This window comes from Triturus cristatus, chromosome 1_1, assembly GCF_964204655.1.
Source record: "Triturus cristatus chromosome 1_1, aTriCri1.1, whole genome shotgun sequence".
NCBI classification, from domain to species: Eukaryota; Metazoa; Chordata; class Amphibia; order Caudata; family Salamandridae; genus Triturus; species Triturus cristatus.
This window is the reverse complement of record NC_140579.1, coordinates 314,553,751-314,576,731: the sequence shown is the minus strand read 5'-3', so window position 1 is coordinate 314,576,731 and position 22,981 is coordinate 314,553,751. Positions and strand designations below refer to the sequence as shown.

At 47.1% G+C, this 22,981-nt stretch overlaps 1 protein-coding gene across 7 annotated transcripts in view; it reads left to right on the top strand.

Annotated features, from left to right (window-relative positions):
- The first annotated feature begins 12,064 nt into the window (after window positions 1-12,064).
- LOC146870167 (uncharacterized) overlaps window positions 12,065-22,981 on the top strand; it is a 740,305-nt gene continuing 729,388 nt past the window's right edge. For all 7 annotated transcript variants that reach the window (XR_014969680.1, XR_014969693.1, XR_014969687.1 and 4 more), the window contains exon 1: window positions 12,065-12,327. Coding sequence is in view for 1 of the 7 variants with exons in the window: in XM_085629561.1 (XP_085485687.1) it covers window positions 12,234-12,327 (94 nt within the window). In the remaining 6 variants the exon portion in view is untranslated. The remainder of the gene's footprint in view (window positions 12,328-22,981) is intronic.

The window sequence follows — 22,981 nt, the reverse complement described above, 5'->3', positions numbered from 1 at the left end:
GTTCTAGTGTGTATTATCACAACCAAAGCACCAATTCCTAACACGGCGCTGCTTTCTCTCTTCATGGCGCTGCATCACAGGATGCTCAGATCTGTGCGAGGAGCGACATCGAATAACCCTTCCTGCAGGGAGGAAGGATGCGGTGAAAGGCAGAGGGACCAATTTCCTCAAAGTCCCTGACCCTCCCCCCAGTGGAGAGCGTGTGGAACCGCAGCTCGTTCGACGAGAGAGGGGGAATCAATTTCAGGATCTGCCGCCTCCTTTGAGTGTCATCACCAATTCATTTGTTTCCATCCAAACATCTGTATTACATTACACGGCGGTGGGCGCCGCAGCCGCACAGGAGGCTCTTGCATTACAGGGACACCGGGCTCTTAGATGTGCACAGTTCCCTCTTCATTTGATGTGAAAAGGTGGAATTCCTGTGGTGACCTGTATTTTTTGACATCCAGAGAAACTGAAATTGCTGCTTTGTGATTGTTTTGTTGCACAAGAAAAACTTAACTATATTTACATACATGTGAGGTTTTCGGCAAGAGTAAGGCGCTGTAAAGTGTGAGAAGATGCTGATTCTGACAGTAAGAGCTGGCTCTTGTGAAGCCTATCCCTTTAATTTGAGGGAGCATGACCTATATCGATGTAATTCGGACTCCCAGTTACAGCAGTAAAATTACATTCAGTGATAGACCACAGTCACCTTTACAATGTTTATAAAGTGATGCTACCGAATATGAATAGACACAAAATGCAGGTACTAAAATCAGCAAATGTTAACTTGTTGGTGAAGCTACAGGGTGTTGCAAACAAAGCCTCTGGGAGTTAAAAGCAGCAGTGTAAGGCGGCAAATACTTCCCTTCCTCACCCTTCAGTGCTGCCATACAACTAAACGTATGCCATACTTTTGGCCCGGTAACGATCCATGAATAGCTGGCAAAGGATGCATTTTCACATAAATTCTCATGATCGATTGGTGATTGTCCAGCTCAACATTTAGTCAGTTACTGATGTGCCTAAAAAGTCAGTAGGGTTATAGCTTGAGAAAGTTAACAGGCAGAGATGAGAAGGGAAGCATCAGGACAGGACAAATCCACGGATTCCGCCCCCAGGGCTATGCATATTAGCTATCTCTTATTGCTTGATTTAATGTTACTGACGGTGACAAATAAAGCTTAGCAGCCTGCACATTTACACTTTAGCACAATCTAGCTTAAATGATGCACGCATCCAGTCTGCAGTGCATGGTTAACGTGTATGCTGGCATTACCTTATGAAAAATATTGATTACTTTCACAGTTTAGAGAGGATCAATAATTCACACAATTAGGAAAGAGCCAGTGGAAGACATTAAAGTACATCTGCTGAAATATTGCATTTGCCCACCAGGTAGAAGTTTTTTTTAATTTCAGTACGGCTCTTTAGAGCGCTGATACCAGAACTGAATTAAGAGTGCCTCTCTTTTCAGAAATAGTTTTTAGGCAGAGGGTGGGACAGGAGAGCGAGTGAGTTGGATATTTCATCTTTTTTTAAGCCAATGAAGCAGAAAGGCAGTGCACCGCTATTGTGCACTCACCATAAACCCTGTTAGAAATTGGGTTTCTTGTTGGCAGAGGTATGCACCCTGTCCAAGTACAAACCACAACCCTAGTCAGGGTAAGTAGAATACACACCATAAATTAACTAGTGCTGACCCTCTGGTAGCTTAGCACAGAGCAGGCAGGCTTAAGATAAGAAACAATGTGTAAAGTATTTGAGCAACAGTTCAAAAGTAACACAGTGAAAAGACCACAAAAAGACTCCACACCAGTTTAGAAAAACAGATTATGAAAAGCAAGACCAAAATGACAAAAATCCAATAAGTAGAAGTCAAGATATACATTTTTAAAGATTAAAAGTGAAAAATAACGCTTAGAAGCAATAATCGCCTGTGGAGTTATCTGGTCACGCTGGACTGCGGCAAAGTCAAGAGTTCAGGCCAACCACAATAGAGTGCAGGCCTGATACAGCAACCACAAAAGGCCCACTTAACAAAAGTTCCTTGATCCTGGTCGCAGCAGCGAGATGCGGGGTGCACCTGAGCGATGGGTCAGTGTTATTCTCGCAGTCGAGGTGATGCATCGATTTTTTCCATGCAACGATATGCCGGTTTCGAAGATAAAGCACCAATTCTTAGATGCGTTGGTTCTGAAGCTGATTCACAGGGTTTCTCCACGAAGTCAAGGGGATGCCTCAGTCGTCTCACTGCTGTGGCGGTGATGCAGTGGTTTCGATGCATCAGTTCTGATGGTGATGCACTGGTTCCAAGTGCGATTTATCGGTTCTGTTCCGACTACAACACCAATTCTGCTCATGCAGCAGAGGATGCCTCAGTTTTGCTGGAACAAGCACCTGTATCCACTTCCAATGGACCAGGCACAGGAGCAGGGGTTAAGACTTTGATATCCCTGAGTCTTAAAACAGGAGGCAAGTCAGCATGCCCTTGGAGATCACTCTGGGTTCATATTAGAGAGTCCAGTTCTTACTCAGCAGGACAGAGAGTAGCAGGCAGCAGGGCAGCACAACAGAAAATAAACCAGTTCTTCCAGAGCAGGAGTCCAGCGGAGTGGCAGTCTTTGTAGCAGCACATCAGTCCTTCCTCCTGGCAGAGTCTAGTAGTGGTTCAAAGGTCCAGCAGTGTCTGATTTGGTGGGGTCAGAGACCCAGTGCCTATACCTAGTTGCGCCTTTGAAGTGGAGGTGACTTTGAAGAGGGACTTTGAATAGAGCAGAGGTCCTACCTCCCAGCTCTGGCTTGAGACTCACTATAGGGGATATGAAGCCCTTTGTGTTGGGACAGGACACTGCCTATTCAGGTGTGCATGTGAGCTCCTTGCTCCCATCCTGCCCAGGATGACCCATCAGGATGTGGATGGCCCCTCAGTCACACCTAACCTTACTTTGTGTGTGGCTGTCTAGAGGGAAAGCACAAAGTCCAGCTGTCACCCACCCCAGACATGTATTGGAGACAGACTGCTGGCACACAGAGCTAAGACCAGTGAAATTCCATCTTTCTAAAAGTGACATGTCTAAAATAGTGATGATAAATGTAGCTTTGCCAACAAAGAGGATTTATCATTGCCATTCCAATGATATAAACCATGACAGAGCTGCTCCTTTTCAATCAGGAAATACAGTTTACAAGTGTAATAAGGAATTGCCAATGTTAACCTATGAGAGTCTCACTGTTGTGAAAAATGAGTGTGGGTGTTGTAAACTACCAGGACATGTCAAACTTAGGAGTACATGTCCTACCTTTAAATTGCACAGCACCCAGCCCTTTCGGCTACCTACAGCCTACTTTAGGGGTGACTTATATGTAATAAAAGGGGAGTTTAAGGCTTGGCAAGAAGTTTGAAATGCCAAATGCAAAGTCGATAGAGCAGTAAAGCTGCACATACAAACGCTACAGTGGCAGGCCTGAGACATGTTTAAAGTGTTGCTGATGTGGGTGGTGCAATCAGTGCTGCAGGCCCACTAGTAGAATTTAACTACAAGCCCTTGGCACATGTAGTGTACTCTACTAGGGATTTATAGATAAATCAAATATGCCAGTTGTGGATAAGTCAATCAATCCATGTTGTAGGGGAGAAGCACATGCCTTTAGCACTGGTTGGCAGTGGTAAAGTGCTCAGAGGCTTAAGGCCAATAAAAAGAAATCGGCAAAAAGGTGAAGCAAACAGGCAAGAAGTTTGGAAAAGTCCACCCTAAGGCTTCCAGGTCTAACAAGCCCCATAATCTCAGTTTGCAGTAAGGTCAGGTGAGGAGCAAATTGAATCATGCTAATTTAGGGGAGATTCGGATTCATTTCAATCAGAACAATATTTGGGTAATTGAGTTCCTTTGTCTGGGGGAAGGTAGCGATGAAGTTCTTTTGCCACTTTACAAATCTATGGTGAGGAGAACAGACTTCCCCACCGACCAGTGCGTTTAAAAAAAAAAATAACTATTGAAATCTATGTGGTGACGGTAAGGCCCCCACCAGCGGGAAGCGTGTTATTTCTCGTAACCCTTCTGATTGGGACGTGTGCTCTGAACAGCATAGAGAGAAACACAAGCATGGCAGTAGAAACCCTTTCACCTTCCAGTACCCTCTTGTGCCACCAGTCTTACATCCTGACTGGTATCTTACCACACATGTCCTGCAGTGCAAACCAAATACTCCTCCTGACTACCAGCTATATGATATATGAAATAATATCTTCCCATCATAAAGCAAGAGTTTAAGAGGAGTTGTAACTCTGAGCGGATGACAGGTTATGGACAAAAAGGTTATGGATTCAGAGCACCTGTCCACGGATAAGAGCAGGCCCGTCCAATCTGCTATTTTCCACATCTGAATTGCAAATTTCCATTTCCATCAGCCCGGCTAATTCTACTTTCCAAATCCTTGAAAACAAAACCATTTTTTTCTGCAGCTTTCACCCCCCAGTCACTGTACCTGAAGACACAAACAACCTATTCACACCACTGCCATCCCACAGTCTTCGTCGTACTTGTTTCTTTTACTCATTTCACCTTTAACACTAATATACACCCCACTCTAACATTATTGTGTCCGGTTTTGATTGGTGTTGCAGCTGGTCTTAAAACAGTTTAATACCTTTATCTGAAATTCTACCTTTCTAGAAATTATAATTTTTGTATTCTGGAGGTTTTACATAGTGAGTAAAGCTCACGTTTCAGTTGTATGTAAAATGACAAAGACTTTCCTTCGCAAATTTGTAATGATTTTATTATGAAAAAACTGTGCACTTTACTAGACGTGCAAGTATTTTAAGAAAAGTAATGGGGCTGCTGGATACAACTTTGCAAAAAGATTTTCCCTCAGTAGAACCTTTTGAAAAAAGTAAACATCTCCTGCAAACAAGTACATTCAACTTCAGAAACTTTGCCAAAGTCGCACAACTTAGAGTCAGCAGAGTAAAACTCACCCCAAGGTTATTTAGACAACGCAGTTAAGCACAGCACTCCTTATATGCTGGGGATCCCAGAGCACGTGAACACTAGTTGAGGATGGGGCAACTTTACATTTCCATAATTCTCTTGCTTAACTGTTTACATTGTACAGCTCACTTAATATTGACACTCAGGATCACTTGTGAAAGTATGCCTTGTTCTTGTTCTGCCACAAAAGTGTTGAATATTGCATTCTTCATAAATTAATTGTTCTTATTTTATGAGTGATTATCACAATATTGTTAGATAAGGAGTTTTCTTTCGAGTCCCATTAATTTTTCAATGTGTCTCCCATCTGCCTGAACATTATGAATCATAACGTGGCAGATAATGTGCATAGGTGAGGTTAATCAATCAAGGCAGCAGAGCTATACCTGTATTACAGCCTGCGATAGCGTCTCTGCTGTGTGATTATTGCTTTGGTTTTAACTGGCGTAGTTTCAGCGTCTCAAGGTTCATGCAGACATTCAGAGGGATGGAAAAAATAAAGAGGGGTGAAACAGAGCACTTCCAGTTTTGGCAATCTGCTCTCTGCTACAGCAAAACCCTCTAAACGAAATTATACAAAACTTGGTATGAAACTGGAACTATTTTGAGAAAAGTGATTTGGCTTGATTTGGCGCAAATAAGTTCAATAGGTTAAATTAATGAAATATAATTTCTGTGATTTTCCCAACTGCAGGCTTTGTGACCACTAAATACCTCTGTACATCAGGCACCAGATGCCTTGAAATCTAGGCTAATATTTTTCTCCATCACTCTCTGCAAACCTTTCTGAAGCTGCATACCGATGTAGACAGTTGTGCATTTCTAAGAATTTCCTTTAAATTAGAAACATTTATTTTGAAAGAAGACGATACCAACCAATAAAGATGTTTGGGAAGGTTAGTTGTCAGAAACTCGATTTTGGCATTGTCAAGCCACCGTATCTTCAGAACTAAAATACTTCTGCATTCACCACGCTTTACGTGTACATCTAACGGGCTGCGGCAGATTATCTTGCCATTAATGTGCATTGTTACAGCCTTCCATTTCCATTCATTTTTTGGCACGATCCTGATCATAAAGATCTTTTTAAACGTTCAAATCTTTAATTTGGTGGATCTTTTTTTATTTGTATCTCCTTTTATGTGTGCATATAATTTATGTAATTAGGTAATATATACATTACTTTGTGCATTCTATTCACTGTACTTTGTCATGTTCCTGCCATGTCACCTTAGCTCCAAGCAAGGGGACAGATTCGCAAAAGCACCCCTGAATACTGGGAGTCTACAGGAGTACACTTTTAGGTCCTCTTACATGCCTTTTTGAACACGCCAAAAACATCTAACACTATTAGTTAAAGTGAAAGGAGGGCATACATAGACTTCTCAATGTGTATAATTCCACAAGACTATGACTCGAATATTTCTATTTTATTCCCATTTTAGATATCTTGAAGCTGATTCATGAAGGCATGTAAGGATACAAGAGTACTCTTTTAAGTACTATTAGGTGTCTTTGTATATGGACCCGACTATGAGCAAGTCTTGGACCATATGCACAGTGCCACATATGCACCTTGTCCTGGCGGTCTTACAATGGTGGCCATTGCACAGATATAAACAATAGCTGATGTGGGTCATTTGCAGAGTGTCAGTGTTGCTGTCATCCTCGCCACACCACTCTGTCATCATTACACTCTCCTATTGGACAACAGGGTGTAGGCGGCCCATTTAGTAGTGTTCATGAGTGATGAGGGTTAGTGGCCGGTGTTTGTAGCTGTTGAATGGAGGTGATTGGGTGGATGGTCAAATAGAACTTCAACAGCCATTGTAGAGTAGCCATTCTTTGAGAATCCCGTAGTAAAACGGTCTGATAATCCCGCACAGGGAGTTACTTATGCTACCAGGTTGGGCTTTTCCTTCTCACACCTGTCTGTTCGGAATGAGGCATAACGTGGATTTCAGGGTGTCCCGTGATTTCACTTTTCCAACCAATTTCCCCATTCACAATTTGTCAGTTTTCTTCCTGGAAAAGTATGAAGATTATCGATTATTTTTGCACAAATTGACATCCTGGCTTTAAGTGAGATTACAAGAGATCAGAGTCACAAGAGATCGCGGAATAGGCCTGCTTGTGGCTGTGTTTCACATTCCTCTCCTTTAATGTGCTATATAATGTCATGCTACTGGAGATGGGAGCTTTTTTAACCCCAGTTCGCAGTGTTTTTTGAATGACAATGCCAAGTACTGCATAGCAATCATTGTAACAGTCAATGTCCTTTCTCTGAGCTTTAATGACATGAATATATGTTTTCTGTGATTCCTGTAGCGCGGCAGGCCTCAGTTGCAGTCAATTGGGATGGCGCCAATTAAAGGACACAGACACGTAGTGAAGGTATCTGGGCTGCTCAAAGACCACGTACGGTCTTGCCCACGTTTATTTATCCCCTCGGGACGAGCCCGCCCCGAGGGGTGTGTGGATGCGTGTTTTAGTGCAACATTGTATAAGAGAGCCCGGGTGGCTCTCTACATCCCTCCTTCATTTTAGTTAACTGTCCCCGAGTGCACCCCGTCATGGGGAAGTATATACATAGTCTTTTAGTCTCTGACTGGGTGCAGGTTTGGGGCGTAGTCCATATCGTTGACGTCTGGTGGAGGAGTCGGGAGACCTGTCCAACGGGATAGCCCCGGAAGCACCGGCAACTGGACCCTGATCAGTTAGTCTCTGATAGTCCTCTCCACCTGGGGCTGCCGTTTGCCCGCTTGCCGGAGGTGACACCCCTCCGCCGGGAGACGCCAGGGCACCACTCTCCATCAGAACCCATGGCGGCACGAGCCCTTCGCTATCCATGCCCGTTTTGGGAACCACCTTGAAGCTCGACACATTCCTTGTGACGGTCTGGTGTCCTCTCCGTGCCGTGATCATGGGCCCTTGCACCTTGGTCACCGTCCACACTTCAGGCTCATAGGGAGTTCGGAACTTCCATCCGGGGTGCCGATCTTTGATGACCACACGGTCTCCGACTCGGACCACTGTGTCCTGGGCTCTACGGGCCTCGCTAGCCTTCCTGTTCGTTGCTTCCCTCCATGCCTGAATGGCCGCCCCGTCTCTCTCCGAAGGGGCCCATCCTGGATCCACCGGAATGCTGTCCCGCGGGGCTCGCGTGAACAGGATGTGAGCTGGAGCGCACTTGGTGGTGCTGTGTGGGGTCTGGCGGTACACTCCCAGGAATTAATCTAGATCTGCTTCCAGATCTTCCTCGTTATCCACGGCAATCCGCAGCGCTTGATTGAGCGTCCTCATCAGCCGTTCCACTTCTCCGTTGGCTTGAGGCCAGAGGGGGGTGATTTTCCGGTGTCGGATCGCCAGACTTGCCAGGTACTCTTGGAACTCCCGCCCCTGGAATGGGGGCCCATTGTCCGACTTGACTTCTTCGGGCAGTCCCATCGTTGCGAATACTCTGTCCAGAACCTTCTTGACGTGAGGGAACGCAGTGGATGCTATCACCTCCACTATCGGGAACTTCGAGAAAGAATCAACCATGACCAGCATGTACCTGCCGTCCAGGAAGCTCCCGAAGTCGATGCTGAGATGGGTCCATGGCGTCTTACTCGCTTCTTCTGTAATCGTTGGAGCCGAATCTCCTCCGGTGATAGTGCAGGAGTGGCACTGTCGGACCATTTCATCCACTTTCGCGTCCATCCCCGGGAACCACACCTTGTCCCGGAGCCGGGCCTTAGTCTTGGCCATCCCCTGGTGGCCTACATGCGCAAGCGCCAGGATTTTCTTCTGGAGGCTTTCCGGGACCACAATGAGCCGTCCCCTCAGAATGACTCCTTCTTCCCCTACGCTGAGTTCACTCCGGACCTGCCACAGTTGCTGCCGAGCATGACTGACCTCTGGTCGCAGGGTACGAACGCCGTCTAAGAAGCGGGCCCATCCGTCGCTGTCTAGCGCCCTGCAGAGGCGGGTGACGGTAGGGTCTTCACGAGTGGCTTGACCGATCTCCTCAAGTGTCATAGCTTTCGGACAGGACCCCTGCGATACCATGCTGACAAAAGCCTCTGTGTTGCACGTATTTTCCGGTATGGCGGCTGATGGGGTTGATTTCGGATGCCAGGACAAGTAGTCCGCTGGATTGTGAGCCCCCGGCCGATAGATCACCTTGAACTGGTATGCCTGAAGCTGCACGGCCCAGCGTTCGATCCGCGGCGGTGCCAGCCTCGACAATCCCGTGAACAGGGGGAGTAACGGCTTGTGGTCCGTCACAACGGTGAAGTCCTGTCCGCACAGGTACAAGTGGAAGTGCTGGCAGGTCCATTTGATGGCCAGCGCTTCTCTCTCTATCTGGGCATACCTCGTCTCGGTGTCGGTAAGCGCCTTGCTGGCGTACGCAACGGGCTTCCATACTTCGTGACCATGTTCCTGCAAGAGGACGGCACCGAGGCCCACCGGGCTGGCATCCACCACCAGCTCTGTCTTTCTCCGGGGGTGGAAGTAGGCCATGATTGTCTTGTCGAGGAGCCCCTCTTTGATCTCTTGGAACGCCTTGTTGGCCGCCGGGGTCCACTCCCACGGGTGATCTTGGCGCGTGAGGACGCGTAGTGGTTCAGACATCGCGGCTAGCCTGGGGATGAACCGCCCCCAGTAGGTAGCCATTCCAAGAAAACTTCTTACTTCAGTGGGACTGCACGGGGTGGGTGCCGCTCGCATGGCTTCTGCCTTTTTCGGATCTACCAGCAGCCCTTCGCGAGTGAACGTGTATCCAAAGAAGTCTACACTGTCCTGGTAGAACGAGCACTTCGCTTTGTGTAGCGTCAGCTCGCACTCTGTCAGTCTCCGGAGTGTGGCCCTCAGGTGTGCGTGATGCTCTTCCAGAGTGTTGGAGTAGACTAAAATGTCATTGCTGAGGTTGATCACTCCCTGCAGCCCGGACAGGGTCTCTCGGATTGCGTTCTGGAATACCTCTGCCGCGGAGGAGACACCAAAGCTCAGCCTTTTGTACCTCCGGAGGCCGACATGGGTCGAAAACCTGGTGATGTATCGACTGCTGGGGTCTAGTTCCAGATGGTGGTAGCCAGCATTTAGGTCCAGCTTCGAGAACCATTTGGCCCCGTTGAGGTCCGCCACGATGTCGTCCATCGTGGGGGTGATGTGCCGCTCCCTCTTCACTGCTGTGTTGGGCAGCCGCATGTCAACACAGAGTCTGATGGCCCCTGGTTGCTTGGGCTTGGGCGCCACGACCAGCGGGGACACCCAGGGAGTGGGGCTAGAGACCTTTTCAATGACATCCAGCTCTTCGAGCTTCCGCAGCTCCTCTTCCACTTGCGGGCACAGGTTGAACGGCACCCTCCGATGTCTGAGGGCTACCGGCCGTATGGACGTGTCTATGTGCAGCTTGAACTTCTCGCCCTTTAGTTTTCCCAGGCCGGTGAAGAATGTTGGGAACTCCTTGAGTATGTCCTCGGCGTGGGAGTCATGAACCTGGTTCGCAAAGAACACTAGACCAAGGTCCTCTGGAGTATGACAGCTGAGCAGCGTCCCTTTCTTGTCTTCCGTGACATGAAATTGTGTCTGAGTTGAGTATCCCCCGCTGGCGATGGTGGCAATGATGACGCCACGGAGGGGAAGAGGGTCCGTCCCTCCGTACGTGTAGATTCGCGCCTTGGACGGTGTCAAGGGGGGTCTCTGCGACAGACGGTCATATTGGTCGGAGTCCATCACATTGACCGACGCCCCTGTGTTGATGAGGGATTGGACCTCGGTGCCTCCCACTGAGACTGAACACATGGGCGGCGGCCTCCGCCGGGAGCCTGTCCTGTTGACATACGATACCACAAATACCTCGTCGTCCTCGTCCTCATACATCGGGGCCCGCGACTGCGGCTGATGTTCTCCGCTTGGCAGCGGGTCTTCCTGCGAGACCTGGCACACTTACAGTGGCCCGAACCTGGGTCTCGATGACGGTTGTCTGAAACGCCCACCCCGGCATACTCTGGCGTAGTGATTCATTCTTCTGCAGCGGAAGCACGCCTTGCCTTTTGCCCCGCAGACTGCCGTTGCCGGGTGGTCGTCCCCGCAGTATCCACACGAGCCCCCGGTCGCAGGTTTGGGCGCTGGGCGAGGTGCGGCCGGCCGCCTTTGTATTTTTGATGGGTGCGCTCTTGAACCCCGGTCCTGCGGCCATGGGCGCGTGGAGGGCCGCTTCCATTTCCTCCGTCCTGGCATTGGACAACTCGTGGGACCATGCTAGTACTAGGATTTCATCCAGCGAGATCCCTGGCTGCCGGAGAATCATCTTCCGTAAGAGCTTGGAGCGACAGCCCAATATGATCTAATCCCTTATCTCCACTCTCTGGTCCGTGAAGGGGCACGTGCTGGCCAGCCGGCGCAGCCGCGCGTAAAACATATCAACGGATTCGGTGTCGGTTTGCCACGCCCTCCGGAACTTAAACTTTTCGAAATCCAGGTTCAGTTGGGGATCAAAATGTCTATTCAGCGCAACCACCGCTGCGTCATAATCCTCATCGTTCCCGGTGTTGGGAAGCGTGTCAAACAAGTCATAGATTTCAGCCCCTCCATAATAGATAAGTAGTGACCGCTTCACTGCCCCATCGGTTTCTCGGGTCCCTCTAAAGTAGTGGTTTAGTCGCCCTACCCATGCCCTCCATCTCGGGGCAGCAGTAGCTGGGTCTGCGGTTTCGCTGAACAGTGGTTGGGGTGCTACTGCGTTGTGGGTGACCACCGGTGGCGGTGGTGGGTTTTTACCAGCACCTGCGTTGGATCCGCCAGCTTGTGGTGCACCAGCGCCTGCCGCAGGCCCTGAAGACATAGTGCAATTTTACTGGTGGGACCTGTGGGTTTTGCCAGTGCTTGTTAGCCCAGTATGGTCACTCTCACTTGGTGATGAGGCTCTGCCAAGGCTTGTTTAGTGAAAACTTATTTCGTCATTGGTTTTACCAATGCTTGTTGCTCCAGACCTCCTCTCCCTGCCCTGGGCCTGATTGTCTCCTCCCACGGGGCTTCAGTTGCTGCACCACGCAGCATTAGGCACAGTTCAGGCAGGCAGGAGAAGGGCAGCCCTGTCGAGGCCCCCTCCTACGATCGGCCGATGCAACCCAGGGCCAGCACGAGGTGAATCCTCCAGAAGGGCCTCAGAGCGGGGCAGGAGCAGAGCTCCGAAGAGGCGCCGGGTCAGCCACTCACCCCTGATGAGCGCGCACAGCGCTGGTAGCTTCTGGTGCAGGGAGCAGCATGCGGGTGGGCTCCGCAATCAACAGGCTGCGTCGGGAGGCGGTCCGCCTCCGGCACCACGCGGGTGGGCTCCGCAACCACCGGGATAACACAGGTGAGCAGCGTGGGCGTCTGCAACGCGGGTTGGCTCCGCATGCTCTCTGCGCAGGCAAACAGAATAGCACGCAAGGCACGACCGGCCTCGTCGCCAGTGTAGCGCGGCAGGCCTCGGTCGCAGCCAATTGGGATGGCGCCAATTAAAGGACACAGACTCATAGTGAAGGTATCTGGGCTGCTCAAAGACCACATGCGGTCTTGCCCACGTTAATTTATCCCCTCGGGACGAGCCCGCCCCGAGGGGTGTGTGGATGCGTGTTTTAGCGCAACATTGTATAAGAGAGCCTGGGTGGCTCTCTACATCTCCCTCGGCTGCATGCATTTTAATAGCATTCTAAACGGACTTAATCGTGATATATTGGAGTAGATGGCAATTTCACACTTTTATGTCTGAGTCACTTTCAAACTGAATTGTGTCTTCCTGTGCTTTAGAACATGGTGGGGAAAGGAAGACTTAAGCACAAACATGCACTTGCGCGTGGACGCACACATTCACATGCACCCTATCGGACTATACAAAATACTACAATTATCTTCTCTTTTTTCCAAGGGCTTAATGCAAATCTTACCCTTGATTTCACAATATGGAATAATGCCCTCACCTAACAATTCATGCAGAGAGAAGGCATTAACCAACACCCAGAGCCTCGAGTGTGCAGCTCTGCGTTACATCGCAGCGCTGGTGCGACTGGTGATGCACTCCCACTGTCAGGCTGTCTTGTGATGTTCATGTCAGGAGTGCGGATTGGTTTGGAATCCGCAAAGTTCTAAAAAGGGGATTTCCTTCAAAGGTAGCTCCTTTCTTCTCTAGAGATTATTGTAATGAAAGGAACTTGTTTTGTATACAGAGCTTCAGTCGGCACGCAGAACGTTCTGTAAATGATAAGTGTTATTATTAGACAAATTAATGGTTCTCATTTATGGAGCTTGGAAGGATGAAAGTCAGCCTTGCTGGATTCGAACTTGTATACTGCAGACGAACACCTTAATGGCAAACGCTCGGTTCAATAAGTCCTCATGCTAGCTAATATAGCCATACAAATTATCAGGATTCTTACCGCTCCTGTCCTTGGAGACTGAAATTGATTTGAATTGTGTTTAGGTTTAATAGCTTGTAAATAGCAAGGGTGACCTGACGCTGTGGAGGAAACCAATCAAAATGTTCATTTAGCTGATAAAGAGGTAGGTTTTCAAGTGCTGGCAGGAAGAATGAAGGTAACTGGTGGATCCTAGATGGGGTGAACAGAATTTCAAGTTCTGGTGGTGATAACGGAGAACGCTCGACCACCTACACAAGATTTGCTGTACCTAGAGATGGAAGTGAGACTGGCATTACTGGAGGGAAGAGATCTAGAGGGCATGTTGTAATTGAAGAGAAAGGTCATGTAGTGGTAAAGTTTAGGACATTAATGATGCATCTTTTAGTAATGTGATCCACACCATTAAGCTAACGTTCAGGCGAGCAGCTGCATTTTGAAAGCATTTCAGGCTTTCCAAAGAGCAGGCTGCAGGATTGCCATAGAAGCACTCAGTAGAGAGAGCATAAGATTCCAAACTGAATATTTTTGAGACTTTGCAGAAAGTGTCAGCAAGATCTTTTTGATATTACGACAGTCTGTTAATAGGAAAAGGGAAAGAGATTCAGGGTTGAAAATGACTCCTGGATTACAAGCCGGTTCGGCAGTGATACGAATCGTAAATCATTCTGGAACCCAGTTTAAGTCCTGGCAGTGGGGTTGGCACGGATCAGCGCCTCCCTCTGTTTACAACTGAAGCACGTATCCCGTTAGCAACTGCCCATATGCAGCCCATAAAGAGTGGTTGCCAGAGGTTAGTGTTTCCTCTAAGCAAAGACTGAGGGCTTGATCTTAACTTTCACTCATGGTACTCCGTCCATCAGAGGGGCAGAGGAAATTACCTCTGCAGCCTGATGGACTAAAGTCTGTCAAATGTAGAGATGAGCACTGGACACCTGCCTTCTCTCTACCTTGAAAGGAAGTGGAAGTCCACCAAACTTTTAACTTTTTTTGTTTTTCAAAAGCAAACTCCCAAAGCTGTAGATTGTTAAAAAAAAAAACGAAGGACTTCCACACTCTGGGATTTTCCTCCCAGGGTGTGGGGGTCATTATTTTTTCTTTCCCTTACCACCAAGGTTTTCCTGGCAGAGTGGCACACAAAGAACAGACATCACATCATCCACAGCCAATGGGGTAAGTGATCTGATAGCCTTCCTCCGACAGCCCCTACTCCATTGGGCTGTCGGACGAAGATTTCTGTCATTAGAGTCAATGGGGCATCCATTAAAAGAAAGGTTAAGGTCCACCTGTCTCCAATTGAGGCAGGCAGATTGAGAATTTGGTGGATAGTGTACTCTGTCGCATTTGCAAGGGGGTACCTTGTCAGCCGCACTCTAATTCAGGCTCCAAGCTGTTTGTCATCTGCATAAGTGTAAAAACAAAGATTAAATAACTGAATGAGGGTGGCAAGAGGGGAGACTTAGTAACTGTATAGGGTGGGGCTGAGGGATGAGCTCCGAGGAACTCTACGTACTAATTATTTGATGGGCAAGGTGACTGTCAGGGATCTTTTAAAAAGGAGTAAAACCAATGAAGGAGACAGTCATTAACATCCAGTTGGGCAAGGCAGTGTATTATCATAGTGTGAGTCAGCATAGTGAAATCTGCAGAGTCAAATAAGTGTTGCATCACCACCCTCATCAAGAATGTGGCTAATGGCAGATAATTTGTGGACCAGGAGGATATGCTAAAAATACAAGAATATTTGGGGGCAATTTTGGAGTCATTTTCAAAACATACTACCACATGTCACATTAACAAGTATCAAGCGCAATATACAAACTCTATTAACTGGGGTGCACTGTTTTATCGATGTAAGCAGCTGTTGAGTTGTAATTAAATTTAATGACATAAATGTAAGTAAGTTCTACAAAATGTTCTTTGACAAGGTGGTGGAACTTTGGAGACTTGTTTGATACAGGAATGAGTGTTAAGGAGAGTGCATGGGAGATGCATCGAGTCAGTGGCGTAAAGAAACTTGAGGGGGCCCCCTGCGAGGTATATGGAGGGGCCCCTATTCCAGATTTACTCACGAGCTTTCAGGCCAGAGAACTGTTCTGAAGGGACACCCTGCAGTTCGGGGGCCCTCCTGCTCCGTGAGGGCTGAGGGGGCCTGTGTTACGCCACTGCATTGAGTAGGAATAGGAATGAGAGCAGAGCTAGGCAGTTGGAGGCATGGGGGAGCTGCAGGGTGAGAAAGCGGGTTAGAAATGCAGGAGTAGGCAAATAAAAGTTGGAGGGAAGGTTAGTGGGTAGGGTGATATGATGCAATCTCTACTGAACTGAGAGCTAGCAAGGGTAAAGCAGGCAGCTTACTAGGCCCCCAGCCAAGCTGGAACTTGGACAGATAATGAGGGGTCAGCCTTATACTTTTGTTTGACATGTCAGTTGTGCAACAACTGTGTGTCAACACCAACATGGGCCTGCAATACGCCAAGAACAAGATGACCATAATGGAACTATTTGGTGGGCAGAGGTGGTCTCTTGGGCAAGACAACATGAAAGCAAGTGGCCAGTAGCTGAAACACTACAACAAGATAAATGAACCTTGAAAGGGATCCCAATGTCCTCCTTCCTGCCATGCAACTATTGGGAAATCAAATGAAAGACAAATCACATTATAGAATTAAAAACAGAAAATTACAAAATAATATAATAAATGATCAACCAAAAGGCTGGTGAAGCTAGAATAATTAATTAAAATAAGAAACAATGACTAGTGAAGTTCTGACCTTCCCAAAAGTATAAGGAATGAAAAGATTGTGTCAGAAATGGGGGTCTCTAGTTGGCAATTGTTTGCTCCTTTGTCTAAGTAGGAACCCTTTCTTCTTGTCAGGATAAGGGAGTTACGCCCTTAGACAACCCCTGCTCACCCCTTGGTAGCTTTGCACGAGCAGACAGGCTTATCTCAGAGGCAGTGTGTAAAGCATTTGTGTACACATACAGTAACACAGTGAAAATACTACAAATTGACATCACACCAGTTTAGAAAAATAGGAAATCTCTATCTAAACAAAACAAGACTGAAATGTCACAAATCCACAATACATATCTCAAGATATCATCAGCAGTAGGCTATTCACAAAATATGGCTTGTAGCAACAAATAGCTCCAACTATGGCTATTACAACATCGAGACAGATGAAAAATCCCAAAGTACAACACCGACCGCAAAGTCCGCAGCGTCAGGCCCGGAGTCACACAGATCAAAAAAAACAGTACCTTGCCAAATGATGAAAACAAATATGGTGCACGGCGTCGGGAAGGTGATGCTTCATTCGCACCGGACGGCGTTGGTTCTTTACCACACCAGGGGAGGTGAAGTATTGGCTCCTTACTGCAACACAAGGGAGGTGAGGCGTTGTTTCATTACTGTTGCCAGGGAGGTGACGTAGCAGCAGCAGCGAGGAGTCAGTTCCTTATGGCTGTGCAGTGTCGATACATTGGGGAAGTCACCCACGTCAGGTATCGGCTCCGCGATGATGAGCACCGGCGTCAGTGAGGTCAGGGCTGTGGTGCGAGTTGGAGTATTGCATCATGAGCATTACGATCGGTTCCCTTGACTCTGGTGCATGGAGCAGCCTTGGTGACGGCGTCAGATGCAATACAGTACGGTGTCGGCAGGCATCAGGGCTGTGGTACAAGTTGGGATGGTGTGTCGTGCACTTCACGAGCGGTGCCCATGGCTTAGTTGGAGGTTGTGATGTGGCTAACCGGCATCGGTGTTGATTATTTCATCAGTGGCAGCTGTAACAGCAGTTCCAGGTGCAGGAGGACAGAGGTAGTGAAGTCTTTGTGTCCCTGTTGACTTCAGAGCAGGAGGCAAGCTCTACACTAAGCCCGTGGAGATCTTCTTCCAGCAGGACACACAGCACAGTTCAGTTTTTGTCCTCTCCTTGGCAGAAGCAGCCACTGCAGGTCAACCCAGCAAAGCATCCACACAGCAAGGGGGCAGTACTCCTCCTTACAGCTTTTCCAGCTCTTCTCCTTGGCAGAGGTTCCTCTTGAGTCCAGAAGTATTCTAAAGTTCTGGGGTCTGGGCCCCAATATTTATCCCACATTTTCCTCTGTTCTCTTGTGGCAAAAAGTCTCTAAGCTCAGTCCAAAGCAGTTGTGTCCTCTCTGGTCGAGCTTCTTGACAGGCGGTAGAGACAGCATTGTGCACAGGAGAAAGGGCCTATTCAGGTGCAAGGAAAACTCCTCCCACTACTCTAAATGCAGTCCATGTCTTTTCAGCTCTGCTCTGAGTCATCCAGGGAGGTAGGACACACCTCAACCCCCTCCCCCCAGTGGCTTTCTACAGTGAATGCACATCCCCAGCTCCTGTCACTCCAAAACCAGACAGTCAATACACAACCCAGTACAGACACATTTGCACTTTCTAAAAGTAGCATTTTCCAACACCCAATTAAAAAAACATCTTTACTAAAAGATTTGTTATTAAATTCTGAGTTTAGAGAGCCTAAACTCCATTTATTTATCTTTTCCCAATGGAAAGTTATACTTGTAAGATGTTACAAATTAACTCCCATTTTACTCAATGGGATGGATCTCTTTCAATAGTGAAAAACAAAATACAGTGTTTTACTATCAGGACATGTCACACATCCAGTGTATGTCCTACCTTTCACATACAGCACGTCCTGCCCCTGGGGTCCCTTGGGCCTACCTTAGGCGTGACTCACATGTAAGAAAAGGGAAGGTTAGGGCCTGGAAGTTGGTGCACTTGCCAGGTTGAAATGTCAGTAAAAACTGCATGCAGAGACTGCAGTGGCAGGTCTGAGACACCTTTGAAAGTCTGCCTGTATGGGTGGCACAATCAGTGCTGCAGGCCCACTAGCAAAATTGGATTTACAAGCCCTTGGTACACGCAGCACACTGTACCAGGGACTGAGCAATACATCAAATATGCCAATCATGGAAACACCAATCCATAAACACAATTTACATAGAGAGCATATGCACTTTAGCAGGGGATGGCAGTGGTAAAGTGCCCAGAGTCCTAAACCCAATGAAAACAAGGGCAACAACTGGAGGCCACAAAGCAAAAAGTCTGGGGGTGAACATGTGGAAAAAGCCAGGTCTAACAGATGGTGATATAAAGATTTAAGAATAGATTTACAAACTTATCACACAGTGCAGTGCAGCAAATCACCTTGCTGCGCTGCACAGCGTGACTGGTAAAGGGCTCAAATGAGCTGTATTTAAGGCAATAGGGCACATTCCTGGCTTTTACAATGCAGGCACCCTTGCACCGTGCTGCAAGGGTGCCTCTATTGCATGCAGGATTGTGTTTGTGAAGGAAAGAGCACCTTCCTGAACAAAAACAATCTTGAGAGGCATATGCCTCTTTCTAGGTGTGCTGCATTGTGCAGAACACCTAGAAAGAGGAAGTAATGAGGAGAAATAAAGATATTTTTCCTTGCTACACCTCTCCTGGGAAGGTGTATCTTTTGGGACCATTCCCAGGTTTACCAATTCTGGTAAATCTGGGAAATGCGTCAAGATCCATGGAACTTGTGTGGGAACACCCACGCAACGTCCATGGAATGCCTTCCCAGGTGAGAGTGGGGCAATGCAGCGTTTTGAGCTGCATTACTTTACTGAAGATTTATGAAGCCACTCAGGGCCACGCAAAGTGCTAGCCTGGGTCTGAAATAGACCACGTACAAGATCGCTAGGATGGGGAAGACCGGTGGCAGGAGCTGATCTTCTAAGGTATTCAACATAAAAAAAAAGGAGATGGGACCATGAATGCGACCACCAAATGTAAGCCAAACAAATGTAGGGGCATATCATCAAGCCCCGGAGATAAAATTATCGCCGCTTTAGCGTCCGTTTTCAGACAGAAAGCAGCGATAATTTTATCGCCTAATCAGCAAGGTCACGCTATCGCGTGGATCCTTGCATTATCACCCTTTCCCCCAATGCCCATCTTTGCATCTCTAGTGAGATGCAAAGTGGGCGTTCCTGCCCTGACATAACTGGAGAAATGTCGCTAAGCGACATTTCTCCAATTATCAATGGGCAGGCTAACCTGCAGAGCGACAAGCAAAGTAGCGATTACCTCTGTTATTGCTATTTTCCTTACGCCTGCTTCAAGACTGACTTAGCCATAATATCCTATGTAAGGTGGATATCATGGCTAAGTATGCCGTGCCCTATCAGCAAGCTTTCGCCAAACCTTGTGCGATTATCGCTGTATTTCCAGCGATAATCGCAGAATTGGCAGCTTGCGCTCTGAATTTTATCGCTTTGGAGATAAGCGTTGCTGATAGCACGCTATCTCCGCGATAAAATTCAGAGTTGACCAGCGATAATTATCCTCGCGCTAGAGCGCTGAGCGATAATTATCGCATGGCCTTGATGATGTGCCCCCAAATAACTGAAAATTACAAGCTAAAAAATAAATGGCCACCCAAAGTGCTGCTGACCTTTTAGGTACCCAGCCACTGTGAGAAAAAAAAAACAGTTCCTTTTCCCAGTCCGGCATCTCTGACAATTATCAACAAGAGGCAATCCAGAATGTTGATTTGTTTAATGTAAGTTGTGGTTTCCAAAAGTATTTACGCATCGTTCTCTGGACTATCTTTTAAGTTTTTTAAGTTACTTTGTAATTAATCAAGGACTTCGTAGACGGTCACCACTGTACTGCCAGAACCTTTTGAGTCACTGTTTTAATGATAATTTGTCCTTTTTTCAGTGTTTCCAGGAACAACAAATACTCTGGGCAAATCATGTCTTTGTAAGCTTTAATAGCATACCATTAGAGGACATCCGAAAATAATAAAGTGGTATTAATTTGTTACGCTGACAACTGGAATATATGACCGTTTTCATGTTGTGACTATAATGTTGCATGACTTGCATGAGGACTGCAGCAGCCTGAGGCAGCTTCTCCATAATGGCAGAGGAGTGTCACCTCACTGCTAAAAGCAAGCAGATGAAAAATAAAATGATAATAAAACAATTCATCATCCTTTTATTTTTCCCTGGATAAGCTGAGTCTGCTGAGTAGCCCACTCTAGGGCGGCATGTGGCCATCCCCTAGAGACAGCATCGTGGAGGAGTCGTGGGCACTGTAAGTGCTCATGTTGGTTTGTCCGGCAGTCTTAGGATGGCCAAACAGACATGCGCACTTACATGCTTCCAACTCAGCTGTGTTGCACAGTCAGGTGGAGAAGAGGCCCAGGCTCCCTGTGCCTGAGCGAGCATCAGACCAGCCCACTCAAACCAATCCCGGAACTTCTCTCATAATAGCATGAGAGCAGCATTGGGGTTGGGTAGGGAGTCTGGGAGCTAGACTGCACTCCTGGAAGAAGCTGGACGCTGGCAGCATCTGGTAAGTACATTTTTTAAATATTATTCACCCCTCCACCCCCGCTGCGGCACCACTTTCTATTGGAAGCAGCCGCCATTGGCAGCAGCAGAACCAGAGAAACTGAATGGCTGCAAAAAACCAATAAAATGCACAAGAGCTGTCTAGCTAGATCGAGATTCCTATCACGCAATCAGGGACAGCTGCACTGACTCCTAATCGAAAAGGGAATGAGCTAAAACCCTCTTTGATAATACCCAGGGCCATCTGTAAAGATGCCCCATTACATAGATTGTCACAGCCATTCTAAAAAAGAAACACTTGCGCTAGCCGAAGAAGACCAACCATCATACACCTTACTTGTCCACATTTTGGAAATCAGGCAGTCCTTCAGGACATTCGCGTAAACATTTCTAATAAAATATCGATCTATTTACAAATTGTTTTAAAGGAATTCAGTGTCATCTTATGCACACTTCATAAGGTCTACATCTAAGAAGAGCGGGGATCCTGTTCACATACAAGGCCTGTGACTATTCCAGGTTTTCTTTTACATTTTGATTCCTGCGTAGGGATGTCTATCACACTAATGATGCCAGGGAACTGACTTATTTAAAATATTTTGCAATGAATTTAAGTGTTGCATTTAACACTGCCATGATGATCTTACTCCTATACCAACACAACCTGCCATATGCGTCTAAGATTGGAAATAGCCAGACGAGTGGCCAGTTGACTTAGGATGCAGCATCCTTGTCTCTTTGAAACTGGTGGCTCATCCATTGAAACTCTTCAGCAGTTCGAAGACCTCAAGAAACAGCTGTTTCAGACATCCTTTGTTTATTGGGGTAATTCGATCCGATTTCATTCATTCATTTGATAACTTTATTTCGGTCGAAGACCATAAAAGTGCAGATAAAATACATACAGAACACAGAAGATTAAAAAACAGCATAAAAAGACAATGTTAAAAGAAAATTTAATTCAAAAGTTATCAAAAGTGGAAAATAGAAAAGGAAAAAAGCCTTATCAATCACATATTTACAAAAAAGTTTGTCTTCTGCGCCACATACCAAATAAAAAACGGGATACGGCAAAAACAATAGGGGGATGGGTATCGTAAGTCAAAACCCGACAGGCCTGCGCAGAATGGCGAAATCCAAGGTTCCTGCATATCGGGATTAACCAACATTTCCTAATTCTAGCGTATGCAGGACAAAAAAACAAAACATGGGAAATATCTTCACTTTTGTAATTACATGTAGGACAGGCTTCCCCTTCCGATTTAGACAATTTTGAGGTGAAAAGCCTGATGGGCAGGCTACCATGCCTTAATTGAAGATACAACTTCCTCGCTAGAGGCGGTTGTGTTGCGTCTAGAAGTTCCTCAAATCGGGGTTCCATTTTTACTAGGAGAAACTCAGCAGACAGCCTACCCAGAGTTGCCGATCTCTGCAGATTTAACAGATTCTGTCTCCTCATCTGAGTTTGGAGTTCTGGTTTCGTCATCCCTGGACAGGACAGCTCAGGAGTCTCCCAAATCTGTGATATACCTAGCCTCTTACTAGAAGCCTTGATATGGAGCAACCATGGGATATTTTGTTTTTTTAGTTGAGGCCAGATCTCCAAAAACTCAGCTCTATAGGGGGCCAGTTCAGGAACGGACCACAACCTCTTCCAATATAGGATAGGTCTTGCGGCTACAAGCTCGTCTATCGGCTCCAGCCCCAGATCGAAACGTAAGGGAATAAGTGGTGTGCTTGATGGTAATCCTACCAGATTCCTCAAAAAATTCTGCTCCACCCTCAAAAGGTTGGGAGTATTTTTATGGCCCCAAAATTCAGCACCATAGATTGAGGCCATTCTAGCTTGGAGTCGGTAGATTTCAAGAGCCGGGGCTACCGGTTTGAGATCGGAAATCCTGTGGACTTTGCTGATACCTCCACTCATTTGTGTTAATTTGAGGGCAGATTTGAAGATTTGGGGGCCCCATTCAAAATTCTCTGTTATGGTTATGCCAAGATAGACAAATATTTTGACCCGCTCCAAAGGGATCCTGTTAAGGACAGGGTTCGGTCGGGTCCGCCTCGGGGGATTGAAGATCATAAACTTGGTTTTATCCAGGTTTATCTCCAATCCCCGCGAGGCGCAGAACGCCACGAAACCATCCAGGGTATGCTGGAGGCCCGATGATGTTTTGGATAACAACAAGGTGTCATTCGCAAACATCAGAGCGGGCACTCTCCCAGTCGCTAGTC